A 23,118-nucleotide genomic window follows, 5' to 3' on the forward strand; every position below is an offset into this window, starting at 1 on the left:
CAAACAATCCGAAGATATGCGTGATACAGTGATTTTTATCAACACCGATTACTTGATGACTTGAAATTGACTCGAGAATTTTGCTCCGAGTCACGAGTCAATCCACATTTCTGATACAACGAGTCAAGTCATTTTAGCAAAGTGACTCGAGTCAAGTCGTCAAGTCATACGAAAAAGGTGACTCGAGTCATCCCAACACTGGATTGATGTTCATCGTTCATGCTATTGCTCTTACTTATGTTATACCATACTTATATATAGGTATAAATATTGTGAAATCAGTAATCTGATGGTTTTGAATTGACCACATTACCCCTGTTACCTTTGTACATTTCAGAACAATGAATAGGCTGTTAATAATTGGAAAATACTTAATAAATGTAGAGATGGTAATGCTCTGTTTGTCCATTATTCCATAATGGATCAGAGCGGCGTTTGGTTTCATTTCAAACCAAAATTTAAAAGCAACTATAGGCCTACTTGCAACGAAGATATTTTTAGCAAAATCATAAGTAAGTATCCTTACGACAATTTTTCAACTATAAGACACATAGGATATAAAAAAGGTTCCGAGTATTTATACGTATCACGCAACAGTACTAAATTTTAGTACCAGGTCAACCCAGCTTTGAAGTATGTTTGAAGAACTCCTATACTATTTTAATGCCATATGTGTGTGTTACACAGTGATGCAATGAATAGTAGCCTATATACATTGGTGCTGGATGCAGGTAAGCCGCGCTTGACTAGCAAATTTTTTGGGTATGTGACATAAGCACAATTTCGTTAGGCATGATTCTGCTCAAACTAGCTGGTGAATTCTGCGATTCTTAGTGTGCATGGTGCTGCTATGTGAGCAAATTAGCAACAAATTCAGTGAGCATAAGTACTTGAGCGTGAGTAATTAGACGATGTGACGCGAGATAACAAGACTGCAACTGCAACCTTGATGTATCTGAGAAATTGATTTCTACACACGCTGGAAATTCATCTCTCCGTTGGACTAAATGCTTTTAATTAACAAGAATGAAAATTCAAAAGTGCGCTGCACAGCTGGAGATCGCGTTGCAATCTTGATCTGCTGTGGGGATGTGTGAGTGTTCACTGTTCATTTGTATGGCAAACGGAGTGTTTTGTTTATAATATGATACACATACGTCAGGGTAGTAACCAAGTCAATCTCACTTTTATACTTTTGACTCGAGTCAAGTAGAGTCATTTTCAATTCACCACCAAGTCAAGTCCAAGTCAGCGATCAGAGGGTCGAGTTCGAGTCTTGGTATTACGACTCGAGTCCAAGTCTTGTTAACCCACTTTTTATAACTCTGTTTGGTGATATCGAATGGTTCGCATTTATATTATACTAATTTTCCTTACTTTTAGCAGTTTCTGGTCGCATTTTCAAGTACCAGTACTAGTAGAAATCCAAATAGTGTGGTAACTTTACTATTCTTCGAAATTACTATGCAATGTCGGTCTTGGCCGTCTGAGTCTCGAGTCTTATGACTTGGTTCGAGTCATGCGCAATGACTTGAGTCCAAGTCGAGTCAATACGCAGGTTGACTCGAGTCGAGGCATTTCCGAATTTTGCGAAAATGACTCGAGTCAAGTCGAGTCATCAGAACGTTTACTCGAGTCGGACTCGAGTTGAGTCATGACTCGAGTAATTACAACCCTGGCATATGGCATCAGCAAACATGTCACAAATTAGATCACAATTTGAATTGAAACAAAGAAACATTCCAAAAATTAGATTGAATTAGATTACTGGTATTCCGCTTAAATTAGTTAAATAAGGTTTCGGCAGATTAATGATGCTTATGAGTTATGAACCACAAACCTAATGTCTCATATGCGGTATTTTCAGGCTGCCTACGTAGACGATATACAGCATATCATTATTGACAACCTGTCGCAAATCAACGGCCATTTCATGGCGCAGGACTCCTTGGTTGGAGAGTTTCGAAGGTTTGCGACTGCGGAACATATTCATGTCACTTGTCGTCATTATTTTGACACGAAAACCCCAACATAGCTGCAGCGTTTTTGGATATCGAAATATTAAGTGAATTGAATATGCCGTTGGGTGTCGCTTCCCACTTCGTTATCGTAAGACGAAAAATTTACTGCTGATTTTTGGTTTGATTGACGGTCAATTGCGTTTCTCTTGAGAAGTTTCTGAAAGTAGCGTGGGTGACTGGACATGGTGCTTTCAAGTTCATTTTTCAGGCACGACCTCAGTTCTGATTAAGCAGATCTTCATCTATTCGATTACAATACGATCAAATGCTGCTACCTAGGTGACTTTGTAAACTGAAACCTTTCCTGTCTTGTTGGTAGTATTTCTGTTCTGCATTAGAATTTAGAAAGGACTCCAGCGTCAATAATCAAAGCATTTATGTTGCATCTCACTATTTTGCACAAACGCTTGACAATAATTTGTATCTGATACCAAGTCTGCTCATAACTCTCCTCTGATGTCCGATTTTCGTGATTTAATATCCATGAGCACTTCAGCCTTACTTTCCCGGCCAAGCAGCTAGATAATTCCAGTTGTCTATTAGACTAATTAGTGCAAATGCCGAAAATGTAGTTCTTATTAGTTTCTTGTTCGTCTGAAAATGCTGCAGGAGAACTTTATAAAGACAAAATGAACCAAGCTTGGTTGACATATTATGGGAATGAATTCTGATTTGATATGATCGGAACTCAAGTTTCGTTGTATTTCTTTATAATTAGGAACTTGATTCAATTGCCAAGGTGTTGTGAATTCAGTAATTCCAATTGTAATCTAACTAGGAGACGAAATTGTGTAGGTATAATTCTTGTGTAATTTCGGAAAACAGGATTGAAAGGTGACATGTTCGTCATACATCCGCGAAAGAAGGATCCCGAGCTGCCGTTATAGATATCATTTATTTTCGGAAAGGTCAAAGCGACTCAGGAAGCCGACAACGTGCTGATTCTGTTGCGGATTTCCAATTTCATGATGGCATTACACGGAGGAACAGGTATTGTATTTGCATCTTTGAAGGCCGTATGTTGTGGCTTCTCAAACCTATTATATTATGGTACGCTTTTTCGACAATCATGGTGACAATTATGCAACAGAGACCAGTTGCCTCCCACCTTAAAATAGGGTCAATTGAAACGTCCCCAATTTATTGATAGCAACAAGATTGAAAGTTAACTGCAATAATCAAGTCCAAATTTGAATTCACCTTCTAATAATTATAATAGGCTAATCGCAAATCCAAATCCATGCTCATTTCTAGTTTACGATAGGAAGGGTTTGTCGGAGAAAAAGTAAATAATACATTTCTATGTGTACCAATAGTGCAAATGATAGCCTTCGTAGCTCAGCGCCTAGAACACTTGGCTCGCAATCTGACTGCCGGGGTTCGAATCGCATTGACAGTAGTCACCCCGCATCTTAACCACTGACGAGCTGGTATTCGGTGGTAAGTGATTTCAGTAAAATCATCACTGAAAAGCCAAATGTGTGCTACTTAATGACCGTTCTTTCACCAAAAATCAGTCACGCGCTTATATCATGTTAGCGTGCGTCGTAGCTGTAAAACGAAAATTGGCGGAAGCCACAAATTGCCAGCGATATCTACGTTTCAGAAGTAGGCCTAATTGTAATCGCAATCGACTACATTAGTGCAATGATCACAGCGTATCCGGTCACCGCTTACTCTGCGATCAATGATTTGAGTACTGAAAGTATACTTTCCTTACCACTAATATTACGTTATCATCGAGCATCATAGCAACTGCCCAACTGGTGTGTGAGTAATCTGCTCAACGCCTAATACTTGATTTGGTATTGAATCACCCGGTTTTGCCCACCCCCTAGTCACCACCGCAACCCCAAATTGATCTTGACTACGACTGGCCACAATGATTCCAGCACCCTATTCTGAATCGAGTGTCGATTCTACTGATTGAGTCATGAGTAGGGCTGGGCACAATGATTCGAGTACTCGAATCTGAATCGAGTATTAATTTTAATGATTCGAGTCGAGTAGTAAAAGACGATTTTTTCGAGTACTAAAATTATACGCTTCTCACCACTGACAGTTAATTTATCTACGAGAATTATAGTCTCGATACTAATTTTCACTGTTGAAGCCTTGAAACCTTGCTTGGCATTATAGTAGCATACGAAACATACAGCACAAAGCTACGAAGGTTACTGGACGTAGCAAATTTCCGAAGTCGTGATTATCCCACAACATTGTCACCAAGTGGAATGAAATCGGTATGGTCGAAAAAATACCAAAGTACATTTATGAGATGGATAACAGGCTTTGTATTTTTCGTGGTGGCATAAACGTTACATATTTGAACTTTGATGCATTACATTCTTTTATGACGTCATAATGAGTGATACTCGATTACTCGACTCGACTCGAAGCATGTTGCGTGATTCAGAATCGAATCACTGAGGTACTCGATTTTGCCCAGCCCTAGTCATGAGAGAGGATTTTTTCGGGTACCAGTAGTGAAAGTGTTGATTTATCAATGAGAATTATAGATCTGGCGCTATTTGCCACTCTGAAAGACTGTAAACTTCGATTGGTCGTATCGCAGCACACAAAACATGCAGTACAAATCTATACATGTTGTTGGGTTATCTATGAAGTCATGGTCGACCCACAGCATTGTCACAAAGTGTAATGAAATAGGTATATGGTTGAGAAAACTCCAAATTATCATTAATGTGATGTTGAGTTAAAAGTTACCTATTTCAGGTATTTGAACTTTCCACATCATTCATATTATGTTGACGTGATAACAAGCGATGATAGAATACTCGACACGAAGCCTAGTGCTTCATTCAAAAATCACTGAGTAAATCGATTTTGCCCAGCCAAAAGCTTATTGGTCACCGTGAAACAAATAAATTCAAAATAAATCTCTGCACAGCTACATCGGAGTGGTAACGAACAGATACGACGGATGTGTCGGCAAAGTTCCAATCTGATCGTGACGCTCTCTGCATGTTGCATCTGGCCGAGGAATATCTGAAGCAAGTCTTGAAAGTGGTGGAAAACGTGGTCGGCAGCTCTTGCGCAGTTACGGAAAGGGAGATGAACCATCCCACTTGGGTGCAGTCATGGAGTGATGAGGCTGATGATTGATTCGGTACCTTTAGACTAGGTGTAAGCAGCGATGTGTTGTGACCGTGATTTGGAGCATGTGTATTTCTAACCAGATTTAGGCTTCATTTATATCAAGCCATCTTCTGTGACTACCGTGTGGGTAATCCTATTTCAACCTGCGTAACGCGACTGTTATCATGATAAGTCTGTCCATCATAAATTCGATTGTTGATATACTATGTTATTTCTAATTCTCCTCCAGTGGCTGACAATTATTCCTGACGAGTGTCAGCCGATAATATCCAGGTTTATTTCGAAATAAATATTCAAAACTTTTGACGATGCACAATTGCACATTTATCAAGGTAACGACTAGCTGCTAGGCAGTTAAGCATGGATGGAATACATGCATGTAAGGCACAGCCTAAAAAACTAATAGATACTGTGGGCGAGTGTCAACATAGAGTGCAGAACCTGCAATGATTGGTAAAAGAGGATTTGAAAATTTTCTGGCATAATTTACGTCCCCTGATTTATTAAAAGAGAAGGGTTGACTACGATGATTGTGTGAGCAACAAAGTACTTTTATATGGTATAGTATCAATATAGCGATAGTACCTTCATAATATAAAATCAGAACTAGCCGAAAACTATCATTGTAGGCTACTGATTGCTGAATGTTAACATATATAACTTTTTTCCGATTAAGAACGTTGAATTCCCATCAATGATGAGAATAGGCATTGTTCCGAACTATATTGCATCGGCAAAACAATGCACTCGAATTACATTGAGGATAAGCACTTCATAGTTGGTATTGTTTACATCGACCTGGCTTGATATGTTGTGCTCTTCTCAATAGCTGGTTGCGTCAGCATAGCGAGGTAGTGTTTCACACCGGCGTGGGCAAAAACCTCTACCAATGCCCATTTATTCAAAATATACCTGGTAAACGTTTTGGAACTTCTTCGATATAAACTACACGTCGTGAAGTGTTCCTCATGAATTGTCTGTAAACCTTGAAAATTGAGAAGGAGTATTCGTCAAGAATTGTACAAAATAGATGATTTTGGCATTTTCGTGCAACCTTTTATTGCATCTTATTCATTGAAAGGTTAGGAAATGATTTTGTGTGTACGACGTGTACGTCTATGGTATTTTATGTATAACCTTCAAGATTGTTCGCTATTTGCATCACACACTATGACCTAAGCATGAGCAGCAACTTGTATTTGTATGTATATACCGCGTCAAATACCCAGGATATTTTCCAGCAATGTATCTCCACAATCCTCCAATGCAAAAACTCTCTCTTGAATATGCTCATGTATATTGCATATGTGGTATTACGGAAATTACTTGACGGCTTGAATATTTACTTTGATTTCAATTGTAGTTGACTGGCAAAACTGTGATATAACAAATTCCACTTTGTAATCAGTCTAATGCATAATTTTTTACAGGACCATTAATAACCAATTTCAAAATTGTAATACATTCTAACTTTCAAGAAAAGATTGTCCGTGTAATGAAACAGCTGCAAAGCAACCCACAACCGATAGGAAATTGGAAAGTGCTCTTTAACACAAGAATTTAGGGGTCTCAATAAAACTGCAAATCATTATCTTCTGGAATCCTGGCACGGCTGGCAGTCCATGGGAAGCAACCATGTAATGTTCCAACTGCCATTTAAGCCAAATTGCATTTCAAATGAATATTCTTGTTTCACCTGTACTACCTCGAAAAATATTTACTGACGCTACTGCAAAACTGGAGATATTCTTACGCCGCGGAAACGGCAACGCCCAAAGCAACGAAACTCGTGAGCAGGGAAAAATATCAAGGCGACAAGAAAACAACAGCAATATTAAATTTGGTGCAGACATTTTTGGCAGTCCATCAAGCAGACTACCTCATTAACACCAAGAGATTGTGTCTGGATCCGTTAATGGAATCATTTTTTGCCAGATCAGGAAATCTGGTCGTACTTGCGATATGGTAGTTTGTAAAGAGTACCGTAATTGATTTCTAAAGAGGCTTTAAGAAACATTAACATACTATGGGTTCAAATGGCATGGTAGGCTACTTGATGTTTCAATGTACAGTGCACACCCATGCTCCACGCCATGTAAAATCCCTGCTCTTCCATCCAACTGCCGTGCTGTTATTGTCATTAAGAGAGAACAGGAACGTTCAAAGAAATAACACTGGAGAATACATATTTTTGTTGCGTGACAAGAAATATTGACGTTATCAACTATTAGCCACATTTGTCCGATTGGTCATTATATCACAGCACAGTTTCATAAATTGCAACAAAAATAGATGCAAAATTCACATAGTAGCCTACATTAATTGAATGGCTCATATTGCTCTTGCTACATATTGACTTGACTTATATGCAGCACCGTAACTGCCGCACACCAAACCCCCCAATTGGGGGGGGGGGGCGAGCTCGAAGGGGGCCCAAATTTTTTCGTGAATTAGTATAAATCATAAAGTATTTTTTGAAAATTTATGCAATTTTTTCAAAAAAATTTCGCGCTGTGTGCGAATTCAAGTATACCCATGTATCTTTATTATTGGGTACTGGGCCATTACCGCGCCACGACCCACCAAGACATACAAGTAAGTTTTAGGCCATATAAAATGCGACTCCAAGAAGTGTGCCAGAACGATCGGCAGCGAGAAAACCTTGGCCGAAAGGGTCTATGCCCTTATGCTGACCAAAGACTTCGTTATATATACAAAATAAAAATAACGCGAAACAATAACTTCATATTGTTAATTTATTCGCTAAAAGCTTTTCGACTAACTCTCATCAGTAGCGAACGTTAGTGATGGGGTGAATCAAATTCGAAATGTAATTGCCCATAGGCGCCTAAATGACTGGCGCCGAATGTTCCTGTCTTTGCAATCTGAACCTCGCAAGACAAATACCATCCCGCTGGGAAAAATTTTATGCCAGTGAAGAAATACCAATTTGAAATCGTGTGAGTCTCTTAGTTTAGAAGCCTACGTTTGGGCGATTCTATATTTTTTGATATAGCAGACTGGAAGTCACGAAATAACATCATGTAATGAAGTCATATCAACGGGTCCGCCCGCCCGAAGATGTTTAATCATTATTTACGGGCCCTCCCGTTTTCAAGACACTTTACTCAGCTCTACCGGTGAATCTAATTACGTGAGTAGAGAGGACAATAAATTGATAGCATAATATATATGCAATCGCCGATCTGATTGACGGATTTTATCATAAATTATCGAAAATTTTCGCGCCTGGCGCTGGCTCACGATTCAGTACAGATAATTTCGTGACAAACGGGGGGTCGTTTTATCACCCAATGGGAGCCCAAGACCCACCATTTTGGGGGCCTGACGAGGTGCTGTTTTGTTCCTGCTAACGGGTATACGCCCGAAGATGTTCAATTATTATTGAGTGGCCCTACCTTTTCAAACACACCTCACTCAGCTCTACCGGCAAATCTGATCACATGAGCAGGGAGAAGATAAAAATTGATAACAAAATATGCAATTCCCGATCATACTGACCGATGAAATCATGAATTCTAGCAATTTTCCGCGCTCCGCGCTCTTAGACGACAAAAGCTGATTCACTAAACAAAGTCCCAATGAATAAGATGAATATTGAATAGCGGTAAACAGTGTATCGCCGGAAGGGGGTCTATAACCCCCAGAAGTTAGGTCTAGGGGAGACCGGGAACAATTGTAACACTTTTCGTATTTTCCAACATTACGTGTTTTTCTCGTGGAAATTTCACTTCCAAAGTTTTGTATAAAGAAGCCAACAACTCGATAGTTGATATGAAAACGAAATTGGAACTCAATCAACAATCAATCATGGAAATTTTGGGTCGCAAAAATCGCTGCTCAAATGTTACAAGCGCCCCGTACCCAGGGGCAATTGTACCACCCTTGCGGGGCAATTGTAACAGTGTTATTTATAACTAAACAGAAACTAAATGAACAACGAAAACGAAAGCACAAATTGTAATATTGCATGAAACTAAAGGAAGAGACGTTTGAACGCTTCCAGGCTACGCCCCATCGCATTTATGGCATCTGAATGCAATATCACCCTTCGGGTCTTGTTCAAGCTTTAAGTGTACAAGAGACACATTCATTCCATCATCTTCCTACACATATTCGGCCTCTTCTACCAAGGCTCTGTTGTTCAGTGGGCGTAATGGGTTGGTCATTCGGTCTCCTGCGAAGGTGCGAAACCGACCTGGCTAACATATCTTGGTTGAATGGGCCGATGATATTATAGTATAACGAGTACGCAACATTATGTGGTGTCAAAGCTATAATGACATTTATCTGTGCTGTAGAAAATTAACATAAATTGTTCACATCAAATATCAAAATGTAAGTGGGCCATGATCATAGTCAGAGGACGAGAATTAAGCCATGAATATTGAAGTTCGACACACCAAAAGTCGATCAACATGAGAAAGGGTGGTTGAATCACGAAAATAACCGAACCGTCAGATTCACATCACCACTATTGTATGGCCGTTTCGCCAGATGATCCTGTTAGAATTGGTATAGCAAGGCAGTATCTGTTCTGTTGAACTTCTGGCTGTAGCAAGATTATTCTGCACTAGATGAATTGTAATACCAACATATGAACAAAGACATTCAGAATTGATAACATATTGTAACGGGGCAAAAGTAACAGAGTGTTACGATTGCCCCTGACACGCTCGACCATGATTAGCGTCTCAGTATGGTACCTTCCCGGCGATGCAAGTCATATTCTTTCCATCACCACGGTAGACTATAGTAACATTGTTCCAGCTACAGATATTACGTTGTAACTACTTGAGGTACTATTCGTCTAGACAAATTATTCCAGACCAGAAAAACTTTACTCAAGGGTCAAAAATTTCGTTTTTTGCAAATTATTCCGGGGTTTCGCATCGTAGCTCAACGTAACTCCAGGTATAATAGGAGAGATAACTACTGCATGCGCACTTAAAGTATCGAGCTGATTTCTCCATCCTACTAGCGGTGAGGTCGATTGTTACATTTGCCCCTAGTTACATTTGTCCCCGGTCTCCCCTATATCCCTATAGGGGGCCCAAGACCAAAGTTTTTTATTGGGGGGGGGGGGGCTGACGAAGTGCTGTTACGGCCCTGCCAACACTCCTGTATGATTTAAATCCAACGAATAAATAGCTTATGCTTTTACATTCTCACGGATGTGTAGACGGGTTGTGTATTGACCATATCAATTTTTTCAACTTCTCTAGTCTCGTATTCGATCCCCTATGTTGGCTGCTAAGATAAGGTTGACATACGTCCGGAATTTCCCGGACATGTCCGGAATTTCACTGAAAAACCCGCGTCCGTGAGGAATTTCTAAAATATGCCTACATGTTCGGAATTTTGAAGGCTTGAAGCAGGCTAAAAAGTTTTTCGTAAATCAACATAAACAATATTCAAAACAATTCAAAATTGTTCGTTGCGCCGCGCGCGAGTTAATGTAACGTATAATGATATCAGTATAGGCTCCAGGCACCACCCTTGCCAAAAATGCAATCAAAATAAATATAAATAACCATCATTTACTGAAATAAGTCTGATTGTAATCGCAAATATAAGATAACGGTATATTCCTATAGAGTCAGAGATGAGCATGGATTAGGATTAGGATTTGAAAAAAACAGGATTTGTAAAATTTTGTCGGATTGGGATTGGATTAGGATTAGGGATTTTTTTCTGAACGGATTAGCATTTGGATTGGATTTACCTATTTTCTGGGAGATCGATATGTCGTGTGATGAATCGTGAATGGCGACAAACTTTATTCATATCAGTTATTAATGTACTTATGGTTACAGTTATCTTGAATCAAGGGAATCGTTGGTTGTGAAAGAAAAGTTTCCAATTCTTCTCTTGCATAAATTAGCATTTTTTTTTCTGAATTTCCAGTTAGAATCGGATTAGGATTGGATATGGACTTGAATATGAAAAAGTTATGGATTAGGATTTGGATATGGATTTGAAGGTTCGAATTTGGATTGGATTAGGACATAGAAATTCCAATTCCGCTCATCTCTGCCTAGAGCAGGGGTTCTCAAAGGGTGGGACACGGAGCATTTTGAGGTGGGCCACAGAGCCATTTAGAAAATTTCAGAATTAATGTACGTTATCGTATATTTCTTATGTTATTCGCTAAAAATATATTTGGATTATCTAATTATACGTAGGCTACATAAAGCTTTTCATCCGACTCTGATTAGACGTAGTGGTACGCATCAGGGCTTTGGAGCAGCCGGAAATTTAAACTGCTCCGGCTCCGGAGCTTTCTTCTATCATACATTAGCTCCGGCTCCGGCTCCGGAGCGGCATTATTACCACTGCTCCGGCTCCAGCTCCGGCTCCGGCTCTGAAATTATGGAATGGGCCTGTCTATATCAGGGGTAGCCAACCAGTGGTCAAAATGTGGCCCGCCCGAGAGGGTTTTGCGTGGCCCGCAATGTAATTTCCTTCCTATTATTATCGAAAATGAATTGCTCAGATTTTGAAATTGCAATGCCAAGCAAAAATTGCAATGCCAAGCAAAAATTGCAATGCCAACCATAAATTACAACTCTGGCTGCGACATTTGGGATGTTGATGACTAAAATATCAGTTCCGACGCATTGGCAGGTCCAGGGTCCAGTCAAATTTTCAGTAAATCGTCATACATTACAATAAACTAAAATAGTAGTGAAATTTTTCTTCGCGCTTCGCGTGTTTAATTGTCACATGATTTCTTGCTGCCTACCCCCTACTGAAAATGAAAAAAAAGCCTAAATTACCCGATTGAGTCTAACTGTATTCGCAATTACGGAGAAAGTCTTTTCGCGTTTGCGCTCGCATAAAGATCGTCGACGTTAAAATGTAGGCAAAAAATGATTATCGGATATTATCGGAGACCTTCGATATAAATGTGGCCAGACGCCGATTAGTCGTGTCCTTGCAAACTGAGCCTAGCAGGCGGTATACTATGCAGTAAACCCGCAATATACTCAAGTAATAATATTATTGACCTGGTTTATTTATAAACTTTGTAAATTTTACCCGCATGGCGCGGCTAGTGGACCGCGCGCTCGATCGTCAATTTCATGTGTCCCTTATAAACCAGAAGGTTGCCCCTTCCTGGTCTATACAGATTACTAATCTACCCATAGGTTAGTTATCCATAGTAATCTAAGAGTTTGTCAGCCGTCAGTAACATCCGATGTAGCAACGAAGACATAGGTGCCGCCTTGCCGGCTTGTGACGTCATAATGAATACTTGTCACTTGTCGATAACATCATAGTTGCACTAGAACGCACTTAATTCTATGCCATTGCTGCGCACAGCAATAATATTAAGGCCTGCTGTTCAATTATGATAAATCAGCAGATGTGGTTGTTCAATATATAATAGCATCTAATGAAATACGTCGGAGCCGGAGCTACTCCTCAAATAACGGGCTCCAGCTCCGGCTCCGGCTCCGGCTGAATTTTATGTAGAGCTCCGGCTCCGACTCCAGCTCCGGTGAAAATGCCTGGCTCCGGGGCTCCGGCTCCGGGCTCCGGCTCCGGCTCCAAAGCCCTGGTACGCATGAAGTCACCATGTACAAATTGAAAACGTTAGGGAGAAACGGTGGTTTTTTCTACTGGCTATGACAACCTACGGCTAACAGCAACTAAAATAATTTCAAGCGTATAATAACTGGAAGAGAATGCTGAAGTAACCAAGTATTCCGGCAGGGTCATATGTCGTATGCCGTTGAAAGTGGTATGCAATGAACTCGCAATGAAGTGCAATTGATGTACAGATTTACCGTACTTCGGCAGGCCGTATTATTGCAAGCTAAACATAGCAACAATTGCAAATTATTAGCAACTTCTGGCGGAGGTATACTGCACCACCGCGACAACGAATCTTAATGGATTGAGGATTTATCGGAGCGTTTTAATCGTTGAAGCCGGTTTAAAATGTCCGGTCTGGAAATCATTGTACATACTGAAAGAGTCACGGGCATTGATTGTATCATTGGATTGAATGTTCTGACATCGCAACTTCATCAGTTGTTTTGGTACAAGACATACGAAGTAGGCCTACATCATGCATATTGAAAAATCTTTCTCCACTTCTCTGTAGTAACCCATTCACTAATGAATTGTTCGATGCAGGCCCAGAATGATTATAATATTCCCCACAATAGTATCACTAAAGTCCCAATTATACAGTGCGGGGATCTGATCATTGTGTTTCGCGACGCGAATGGAGCAGCGGACGAAAATAATCTACTTAGGAGTTTTAGCTTATGATCTACCAGGGCCGGAACTGCCGCACCCACATCCCCAATTGGGGGAGCTCGAAGGGGCCCAAGATTATTTCGTTGGTCGTTTGTTGAAGGATATTTATTCAACTTGAATTTTTTTTTCGCGCTTCGCGCGACTTATATCCCGGGAGATCGAGATTCAAATAACATCAGTTACAGAAAAATGCGCATATTTTAGAGGAATAGGCATATCGGCACTGTCCATGACCACAAATTAAACAGGATTATGACTCCAAGATATCAGGTGGGCCACAGCACATTTTTAAACCGGAAAATGGGCCACGGCCAAGAAAGGGCTGAGAACCCCTGGCCTAGAGTTTGTTAAGGTCGATTGGATGCTTCAATCACTGACAGTGGTTCCAAATCTTGGGGCCGTCCGCCTTTATCTGGAGATCGCGATGATCTTGGACGTAATCAGCTTCCTAGGCCGTGAGTAAGTTTGGGCAAGCTGAATTTTTTTAGTAATCAGCTTATCAAGTTTTGAGCTTTGCCACGGAACATTTTCAAGTGGGAAATGCGGTCGCGATCATAAAAGGTGGGAAATCACCGGATGTGCAACCTGCTGGTGCATTTTATAGTAGCCTAATATATCGAAGAATCAATATTATTGACAGAATTCATACATAAAATTAAACAGCCAAGTGCATATAGAAAGTGCCCAACAAGTTACATCGACTACCCTATGGTGGGCCCAAGATCAGTGCTTTTTTGGCGAAATGGGGGTGGGGGTGGAATGTTGTTTCGGACCTGATTAAAACATATAAACAGATAGCTGCACCGACCTAACTGTGGATGCCAAACACGGCCTGCCAGATGATTCCATCCGGCCCGTGGAGGAATCTATTGCAAACCCTGACAAGTTGCAATCACCAGAGCTCACATTACAGATGGCCCAATTCATGACCTATGTTCCACTTCATTCCTGCATAGTGTATGCAGTCGCTGGGCAATGCTTTGCTAGTGTGACGTCATATTGAAGGTCAATGTTTTACACCTCATTTTAAAATCCGTTAGTGGGCGCTAAAGAGTGTCCGGAATTTGCTTCAGAAAATATGACAACCCTATGCTAAGAACATGCTGTAGGTAGCATGCAGCTATACAGTTACTCACTTATTTTATTAGCAGTTCTTCGTGTGCGTGAGTGACACAATACCTTTTTGCATGTATATTTATTTTTATATTCGTTATTTCATTCAAGATAAATGACCAATAAATCTGTCCGTCACCAAAGCGGAATATGAAGAATTGTACGAACAGCTTACAAGTATTCAGAAAGGTAATAAGACCGTCCAGTCGGTGACAAATGGACCAAATCATGCCCGCGGGACGGCACGACACAGAATGGGCCGCATAGGTGTTTCTGAAATGTTCTTACATAAACTATATGTATATATGCCTTGCATAACTTTGCGCGAACTTAAACTTCTCTGAATCAATCAATGAAGCCTCGTCACAGAATTGGGTGGATGGTCTGAGGCAGAGGCGACCAATCGTTTCAGTCAACTGGCCACATTAGATTTATGAACCACAGCGCGGACCACACATGAATTTTGATGACTTTTTTTCTTAGTCGTCCGACAGGAAACTCTACTACATAAGACGGTTCGCGAAATAGTTATAGTGTAGCGCCACGTTGGTGTATTATAGTGCGGAACATGGACTGGAGCCGGATTGTATATCCTGCCGGATTTTTTAATTCTGGCCGGACCGGATCGGAACCGGATCAGTACTTTTTCTGCTACGGCCAGAATCTTTATGGATAAGCATGACTTTTATAACTAAATAACTACCAACCAACCAACCATACGCAAGTAACCGCCAAGCCATTGCGAACATAAACGAGACATATTTATCAATTCACGGAACTCCCGTAGGCTACCTTGTAGGGCCGGATTTTTGGCCGGATCCGGATTGGAGCCGGATCAGTACTTTTTCCTGACACGGCCGGAGCCGGACCAGAGAATTTTTCGATCCGCTCCGCACTAGTGTATTCTGACAAGATTGGATGATTGTATTTTGGGTCGCTTACTTTCGGATATATTTCTCTAGAGAAGGGGTTATCAAGGTATTCGGCGCAGCGGGAAACATTTAGGTCGCGATCGTGTCATTATATGACATTTGCTGAATTTATCGCAACAGAGAAATTCTTTACGTTTCAATTTTCACTGGAATTTCGTTTTAATCATTGCTATGCGAACAGTATTATGGGCGAAACCCTGTCCGAGTTGCGTAATGAGATGAACAGACACTGGAATCAGCATACTCTGCTCGCCTGGTTTGTTGATAAATTAGTATCTATTGAACTAGATCTTGATCAGAACCATACCTGAGTAGTGAAATATTAAAAAATGGCCTGTTGTGATAAAAGCAAAACCTGTTTATGGCATTGATATACGGTGTACCCTTATCTGTAACGTACTTAAATGGCTTGTTGGTTAGTACATATATATCTAATTTTTGTGTTCTTGGGTTAAATTTTCACGAATTTGTGTCCTAAACGTCGGTGACGGGTAATTTTCGTATTTTAGTATTATGAAATAATCCGTCGCATGTCCAGTGAACTTAGATTTGACTACCAACTATACTTTGGCTGAATTAAATGTATGAAACGCGCACCTACACCGCTTCGCTGCAATTTAGATACATTAATGATGAAGTGACATGAACTCAAATTTTCAGATTTGAAAAACATTCAGTCGTTCCTTGCCGCATTGCAAAGAAAGGAAGAAGTAGCAGGTTTGGTTTGAATTTCAGATTTGAGTTTTACACCGATTATTGTCTATAATTCTTCAATTATTCGTCGGGTGATGTCGAATGAACCTTGCGTCTCATACAAGCGCCTAGTGTTGTAAAGATTGAACTAACATGCATAATGGACCATAAAAACAAGTACATCAAATATAAACCGTTCCTATTGTCGAATACTAGACTCCTTCTTGAACTTACTCCGTATATAGGCAACACGAATCGTGTTCTGGCCGCTTTACTGGGGTTACAAAGACTAAGATGCGAGGTAGATATGTCGGCTATCCCAGTTCGCTACCATCTTATCTAAGCTTATTCTATTAGAATCGTGTGCTATGAGGTTTACTATGGAAGGCCGTCACTTACAGAAGCTGTCTGCACACAACAAGAAGGACTGTACAATTCCGGAATATGCTTCATAGTTCTCGGTTTGTCATCATCACTACATTTGAATTACGACCAAGCAGTTGCGGAATGTGCAAAGAAGGGAGCTTTGTTGGCTGAAATTCATGACCGAAAGCAACAAAAACTTCTATATAACTTCGTTGTCAAAATGATGCCAAAAACTTCAACTGCTCTCAACTTATGGTTGGGAATTAGATATCGGAAACCGGTAGGTGAATTATTACTAAATATAAAGAGGATTGCGACTGTCTGTCTACATAACACATTTACAATCATCACAAGCTGTAAACAGTTTCTTGTGGGTGCTACTCAGTTTAACATGAAAGCATGCAACACTAACACAATTAGCATTGTGGATTATAATGGTATTGTGGTTGTCAGGGCCGTAACAGCACTTCGTCAGCCCCCCCCAAACGTTGGTCCCGGACCCCCCATAGGGTGATAAACCTAACTTCTGGGGGGCTTCGCCCCCCAGACCCCCCATTAGGCTGTACGTTGTTTACCGCTGCTGATCATCTATATTGGGTGTCCGTTTAGTGAGTCAATTTTTATCGCCTAAACGCGCGAGGCGCGAAAGATTTATATAATTCATGACTGATATGATCAGGAATTGCATATATATTGCTATCAATTTTTATCCTTTCTCTGCTCACGTAATCAGATTTACCGGTATAGCAGAGAGAGGTGTGTTTGAAAGGGTGGGACCCCTCAATAATAAATAAACATCTCGGGGTGTATTGTATACCTGTTGGCAGGAACGAAACAGCACTTCGTCAGGCCCCAAAAAACTGGAGTCTTGGGCTCCCATAGGGTGACAAACCGACACGCCAGGCTGCAACCACGTTGTTCACTTTGCCACGAAATTATAGATGTATTGCGCAGTAAGCCAGCGCGAAGCGCGAAAATTTTCGATAATTCAAGATAAAATCGGTCAATAATATCGGGAATTGCATATATATTGCTATCAATTTCTTGTCCTCTATGCTCAGTTGCTCACGTAATCAGATTTACCGGTAGAGCTGAGTCAGGTGTTTTCTTGGAAAATGTAGAGCCCGTAAATAATAATTAAACATCTTCGGGCAGGTGGACCCGTTGGTATGACTTCGTTACATGATGTTATTTCGTGACCTCCTGTCTGCTATATCAAAAATATACGCCCAAACGTACTAAACTAAAAGATCTCGTAATTTCAAATTGGTATTTCTTCACTGGCATATAATTTTTCCCTGCGGGGTGGTATTTGTCTTGTGAGGTTCAGATTGCCAAAACAGGAACATTTTGGTGCCAATCATTTAGGCGCCTGTGGACTATTAAACCCACATGTATTTTGTATATATAACGAAGTTTTCGGTCAGCATAAGGGCATTCCTTTTCGGCCAAGGTTATCTTGCTGCCGATCGTTCTGGCACACTTCTTGCAGTCGCATGTTACATGGCCTAAAACTTTATACGTCATTTCTATAAATCTTGCGTATTTTTCCTTGTGGGAAGAGTACCCAACATTTAAGATACTTGGCAACTTGAAATCGCGCCCAGCGCGAAAATTTTTTGATAAAGTTGCTTAAATTTTCAAAAAATACTCTATAATTTATGTTAATTCGCGAAATAATTTTGGGCCCCCTTCGAGCTCGCCCCCCCCCAATTGGGGGGTTTGGGGTGCGGCAGTTACGGCCCTGGTGGTTGTAACAAGCACCACTAGGCCACATAAAACGTCTACCCGATGCCTTTTTTGACAATAACAGTTGCGTTTGAGTATTTCAGCCCATTACAATCTCAAACGAATAATGTCATTGCATTATTCGGATTAAAAAGTGCATATGAGGGTGAGCTCATAACTCTGGATTAGATCCAGAAAGCCCAGAACTCAACGTATCGATTGTAGTTATATGTGATTTTGGGTACGCCGCTAACTCGCAGCACCACTCGACCTCAAACTAGGCGTGCTTCATACCGAGCGAACAAGTGGGAATCTTTGAAGTGCACCCACGACCTTCGTTGATTAAATGGAGATGTAATCGCGATTATAATTTAATACTATGCCCATTTCCAATGGGTGTTTTGATCTATGAATTGCCGATTCTATTACACTGGTCAACACATCTTTAGGCAGACAACGTTAGAGTAGTTTTTGGGGTTCTGAAGGGCACTAATTCCGAATATGACCTTGTTTTTTTTTTCAAATTGGCTCTTGTTTTGGAGATAACTCCTGGGGATATTTTACTCAAAAACTTCCGTTGTCGCTGTAATGGCTAGATAAAGAATTGGCTCAGTCGTACTATAAAGTTTATAAATTCAATCTACTCGTTATTTTTACACACATAACACTATTTTAAATCAAAATACCGCAACAGCACTATATTTGGGGGTACTAGAGTTATCATAGTTATAGACTTTCACGGATATCATGTAAGCCTACATAAATAAACCCGAGTCATGTATATAAGTAGGTTTACCTAAATTCTCCAATAGGCAATAATTCAATCAGTTTTACGTCAACCACCAATTGTAAATTTGAAATAATGAGTTGAAATATAATATTATTCATTTCTTGTAAAGCACAATTGTTTTTTAGTATGATTTTCGCTTGTAAGCACATTAGTGCAGTTTCTCGAAAGGCTCCAGCAATGGTCTGCCATAATATGTTCATCTCATCTTCCCTTATATCTTTCTTTTGTTGTTTTGATTTCTTGATGGAGCCTCTCCCCTTGCTAATCAACAAGATCATCAGGAAATAGATCAAGATGAATGAGCACTTGAGCAGGCAGTGAACTTTTATGCTCATGTTTGTTCCAAGTTTTCCATATGCAGATACGAATTTCAGGACAAACTGCTTGTAGTTGGGTGCTTTGTGATCATCTGTAAAGTTTTATTTACTACATCTTAGGATAAATACCAAGCAGAGAACTCCTTCCTTATATATAATTGGAATTTTTCATCCGTATTAAAATCTGAAATCAATCAAAGATACCGAATTTATGCTTATCGTTTGATATGGATACTATAGGTATACCCACTTTATTGACTGACTCAGCGGATAATTATCTATTTACAAGTCAAATGAAATGAGACGCATATGAGTATTGTAGTTAGGTTTTTCAAGGACAAATTATGTTTGCTTATACTTCTCTTTAATGTTGGTAGAATGAGCAATTGATACAGGAGAATATGTATTTCCGTTATGCAAAAGTACAATTTTTAGGCATGACAAAGTGCAGTTTTGACAAACAAATATTTCGCACCAGGTCATGTTAATATTGATAGAATGACTGAGAATGACATGAGGGTTCTTCATAGTCAATCATCTGTTTATGCGCAGTATTAAATTAGAAAAAAACTATGTTTTTTTTCTATCAAGTGAAATATTCCAGGGTAAATAAAGTAATTTCGGGCTTTATTAGGGGTATAAATATCTTCTGAACAAGAACCAATCTGGCAAATCTAATGTGATGTTCGTAATCAGCAACCCTTGAACAGAAACGGATCTCGAATGTTCTGCCAATTTTTTCTTCTTCATTTTTTTGACCAGTGTTGTCAAACGGCCAGCATCAAGCTCGAGGCGTCGAATGCGGCACTCGAAGTGGAAGCTACCTAATAACTATTTATCTTCATGTTAACAGCGTTCAAGGTTGGTGTACAGATCGGGAAAAGAACTACATCCAGATCAATTGACGTGGGGACAACTTTACGATCCTACAAATCCTTCAAGTCTTTCGTCTTATAGTTATATGACTATGGTCGTGAAAAGTGGTGGTGGCAGGAGATTCTATGTTTGCAATGCCCCCAAAACCGATAGACGCAATGGAGTGATATGCGAACAAGTAATTTGACCTCACACCTGGTTAGCGGCATGTCTAAATGGGATGCCAAACGTTACAAAAAGTATAGTTTTGTTTTAAGCATAAACCCGCTGGCTGTCGACCAGTGGGGCGGTCAGCCATTGAATTCCATAGTTATGTTGTCCAGTAGTAGGCTTTGCAACCCGCGTCTTTTTCACAAATTTGCTGCGACTCTTCGTAGCTTGGAAGAAAGCTACAGTAAATGTATTGTTATCTAAGTATACCTACATGCACTCGTGTTGTAAGTGGTGTGACGAGAGGCGGCAATGGTAATATAGTGCATACTGGCCTGCCTATATCATTAGCGACTCCTCGAATTTCATTATGGCCGTGAAGACCGTGCTTGTGACTTTGCGATGTCATGCAGAATTCCGCTTCAAAATATAGCACGATCAAAGCAACAGTCTAGTGCTATGATATTTTGAAATTTTTGTCAATTTTATCAATGTCTGTATAAATTGTGACTAAACATGTGTTTCACAACCATTCTGAAGATACGATTATTGAAGATTAAACTTAATTCGTGTTCTAGAAAGCTTGACAAACTCAAACTCCAGCAGCCGCGCTCAACGGAGTACAGGCTGACTTCAACTTCATTTTAGCAGCATTTTGATATTCTTTGAAGATTAAGAGAAATTCCCACGTGCAAGTCATTCATTAATTTATAGCTTTGGCAGTAGCCTAAATCTCTGTGTGCGAGGTAGCTGTTGTTGAGAGCTGGCGAACTGCACTGCCTAAGACAGACTTAGATGCAATATAGGTTGCCCGGTTTCGCCCTCAATTTGGCTATAATTCAACAGAATTTAATTCATTTCCAAAACTAATCACATTTAGCATGGCAGGACAGAATGACGCCGTGCTCTCTGTAGTCACTACCAGCATCAGGATTAGTCTCAGTGCAACCTACCTGGAAATGAATTGATGTCCTTTTCAATGTTTTTTTGTTATTTCCAAACAAGTTTGGGGAAGTTTGTCAGCAATGTAAAAGACTAAACAACTGGAATGCGGAATCAAAATTTGCGTAAGATCCTCATGTATACTATTAGATCAGGGTTAGGCAGCTCGTACGGCCGCATGCGGCCGTAGAAGGGAATTTGTGCGGCCGTCGACGCCTAATTCAATTAGTATGTGTTGGCAGCCGTAGACATGCAAATTGCAATTACGAATTCACTCGCGAATTCGAGAAATTTTATTCATCTTGAAATTTTCTTCGCGCTCCACGCAATTCAACAAGACTTCATTTTTCGATTTTAATGCAGTAGCGCCCTTCGTAATTGGAGCAGGAATGGGAATCCCAAAGAAATAACAATTGATTCATGACTCTGAAAAATTTTCGCGCCCCACGCGACAATATGCACTCCTAGCAAGTATTTATAACATTGCCACTCGCGACTTCGGTGCGTACAACAGGCCGTTGTGAAAAGTAGAATAGTCCGGAGTTCACAGGGAATGGATATGGACATTTACCATAGGTATTTTGCGTCCAGATCGTTCATTGCGGCTATGCCCTGGAATGAGGCCCTAGGTTAAATAAGTAATCGAAATGCGGCCATGATTAGGAAGAAGGTTTCCCACCTCTGTATTAGATGATGTGCTCTTTTTGACATGACGATAAATGTAAGGGGAGTCAGGGGGGTGCGATTTTTTTGACCATCGTCAAGGGGGGCGCGTGTCAGAAAAAGGTTGAGAACCGCTGTTCTAGAGCTCAGAAATGGGCATAAATGACGCTAAATAGGAAATTCGTGGTTGAACGAAAGTGACGATATTTTTTTTATTTTTTTGGTTAACCAACTACAAAATCGGGAAAATTTACCATTTTTCCCGAATTTTACTCCACAATTCTAAGTCTGAAACTTTTGAAAAAGTGTCCTTTTTTACTGACTCCAAAATAGGGTAACCCTGGTATTTGGTTGTGAATAACATATAGAGCTAATAGTTATGCTACAAAACTTTGTATCCCAATAGCAACTACCATTACTACTACACAATCTATACTGCTACGTCATTTTCTTCGGCGCCCCAATAGCGTTCCAGCGTCCCTATATCGTCCCCTGATTGTTTCCGCCCCCTTCGAAATTGAAATCGCCTCGAGGGAGCGATAGCGACAGGGTCAGGAAATACTACTTTACACCATTCGAAACAGAAATTTTTTGTCGCAGACCAAATAATTTCTTCAAAGTCCGATTTAAGTGCACGTGTGAAAGGATTCTGCCAATATGCAATTATAACAAATTCACGAAGTGTAATCATCAGATTGCCAGGAAGAAGTTTTCTTGCAAATAAATCACACGAAATGCCTTTCAGGCAGAATGTTGGTTTATTTATACATATCTAACCTACGGATAACCTACTGACATACGGATTTACCGAGGCTCCTCCTCGCCACCTCATCCGCGCCAGCGGTGTCTTACAAAAGCCTAGAGGTGGGCCATGCTATAATTCGGCAATTACGGAAAAATAAGAAGAATATCGGCCTGGTGTAAATGACCATAGTAGTCGACAAACACCATGAATACCCCAAAACAAACAAACAAACAAACAACCTACGGATAGATACGCGGGAACACCCGTCGTCACGCTTGCTTGCCCAGTGGGAATTACTGCTCAGCAATCTAAACGCAACATAATTGCTAATCCCATAGCTGACGACCCGCGCGCTTAAATTCAATAAAGT

General features: G+C 40.3%; 2 protein-coding genes and 1 long non-coding RNA gene across 3 annotated transcripts in view; all 3 read left to right on the forward strand.

Annotated features, from left to right (window-relative positions):
* Window positions 1-342, forward strand: part of LOC145437859 (twinkle mtDNA helicase-like) — a 36,998-nt gene extending 36,656 nt beyond the window's left edge. The window contains exon 8 of the mRNA XM_080315210.1: window positions 91-342. The gene's annotated coding sequence lies outside the window, so the exon portion shown is untranslated. The remainder of the gene's footprint in view (window positions 1-90) is intronic.
* Window positions 343-496: 154 nt separating this feature from the next.
* LOC145437871 (uncharacterized) lies at window positions 497-2,808 on the forward strand. The gene is made up of 3 exons (XR_013914761.1): window positions 497-512; window positions 1,868-1,968; window positions 2,230-2,808. It is a non-coding gene; the product is annotated as an uncharacterized LOC145437871 (long non-coding RNA).
* Window positions 2,809-5,006: 2,198 nt separating this feature from the next.
* On the forward strand, window positions 5,007-21,940 carry LOC145437970 (uncharacterized). The gene is made up of 5 exons (XM_080315339.1): window positions 5,007-5,127; window positions 14,691-14,735; window positions 16,139-16,195; window positions 16,573-16,817; window positions 20,226-21,940. Exons 1-5 carry the CDS (start codon window positions 5,007-5,009, stop codon window positions 20,433-20,435), a joined length of 678 nt encoding a protein of 225 aa, XP_080171465.1. The 3' UTR covers window positions 20,436-21,940.
* Window positions 21,941-23,118: the final 1,178 nt, after the last annotated feature.

The sequence above is a fragment of the Botryllus schlosseri genome, chromosome 4, assembly GCF_051294905.1.
Source record: "Botryllus schlosseri isolate E-star chromosome 4, Bs_hap1, whole genome shotgun sequence".
Classification (NCBI taxonomy): Eukaryota; Metazoa; Chordata; class Ascidiacea; order Stolidobranchia; family Styelidae; genus Botryllus; species Botryllus schlosseri.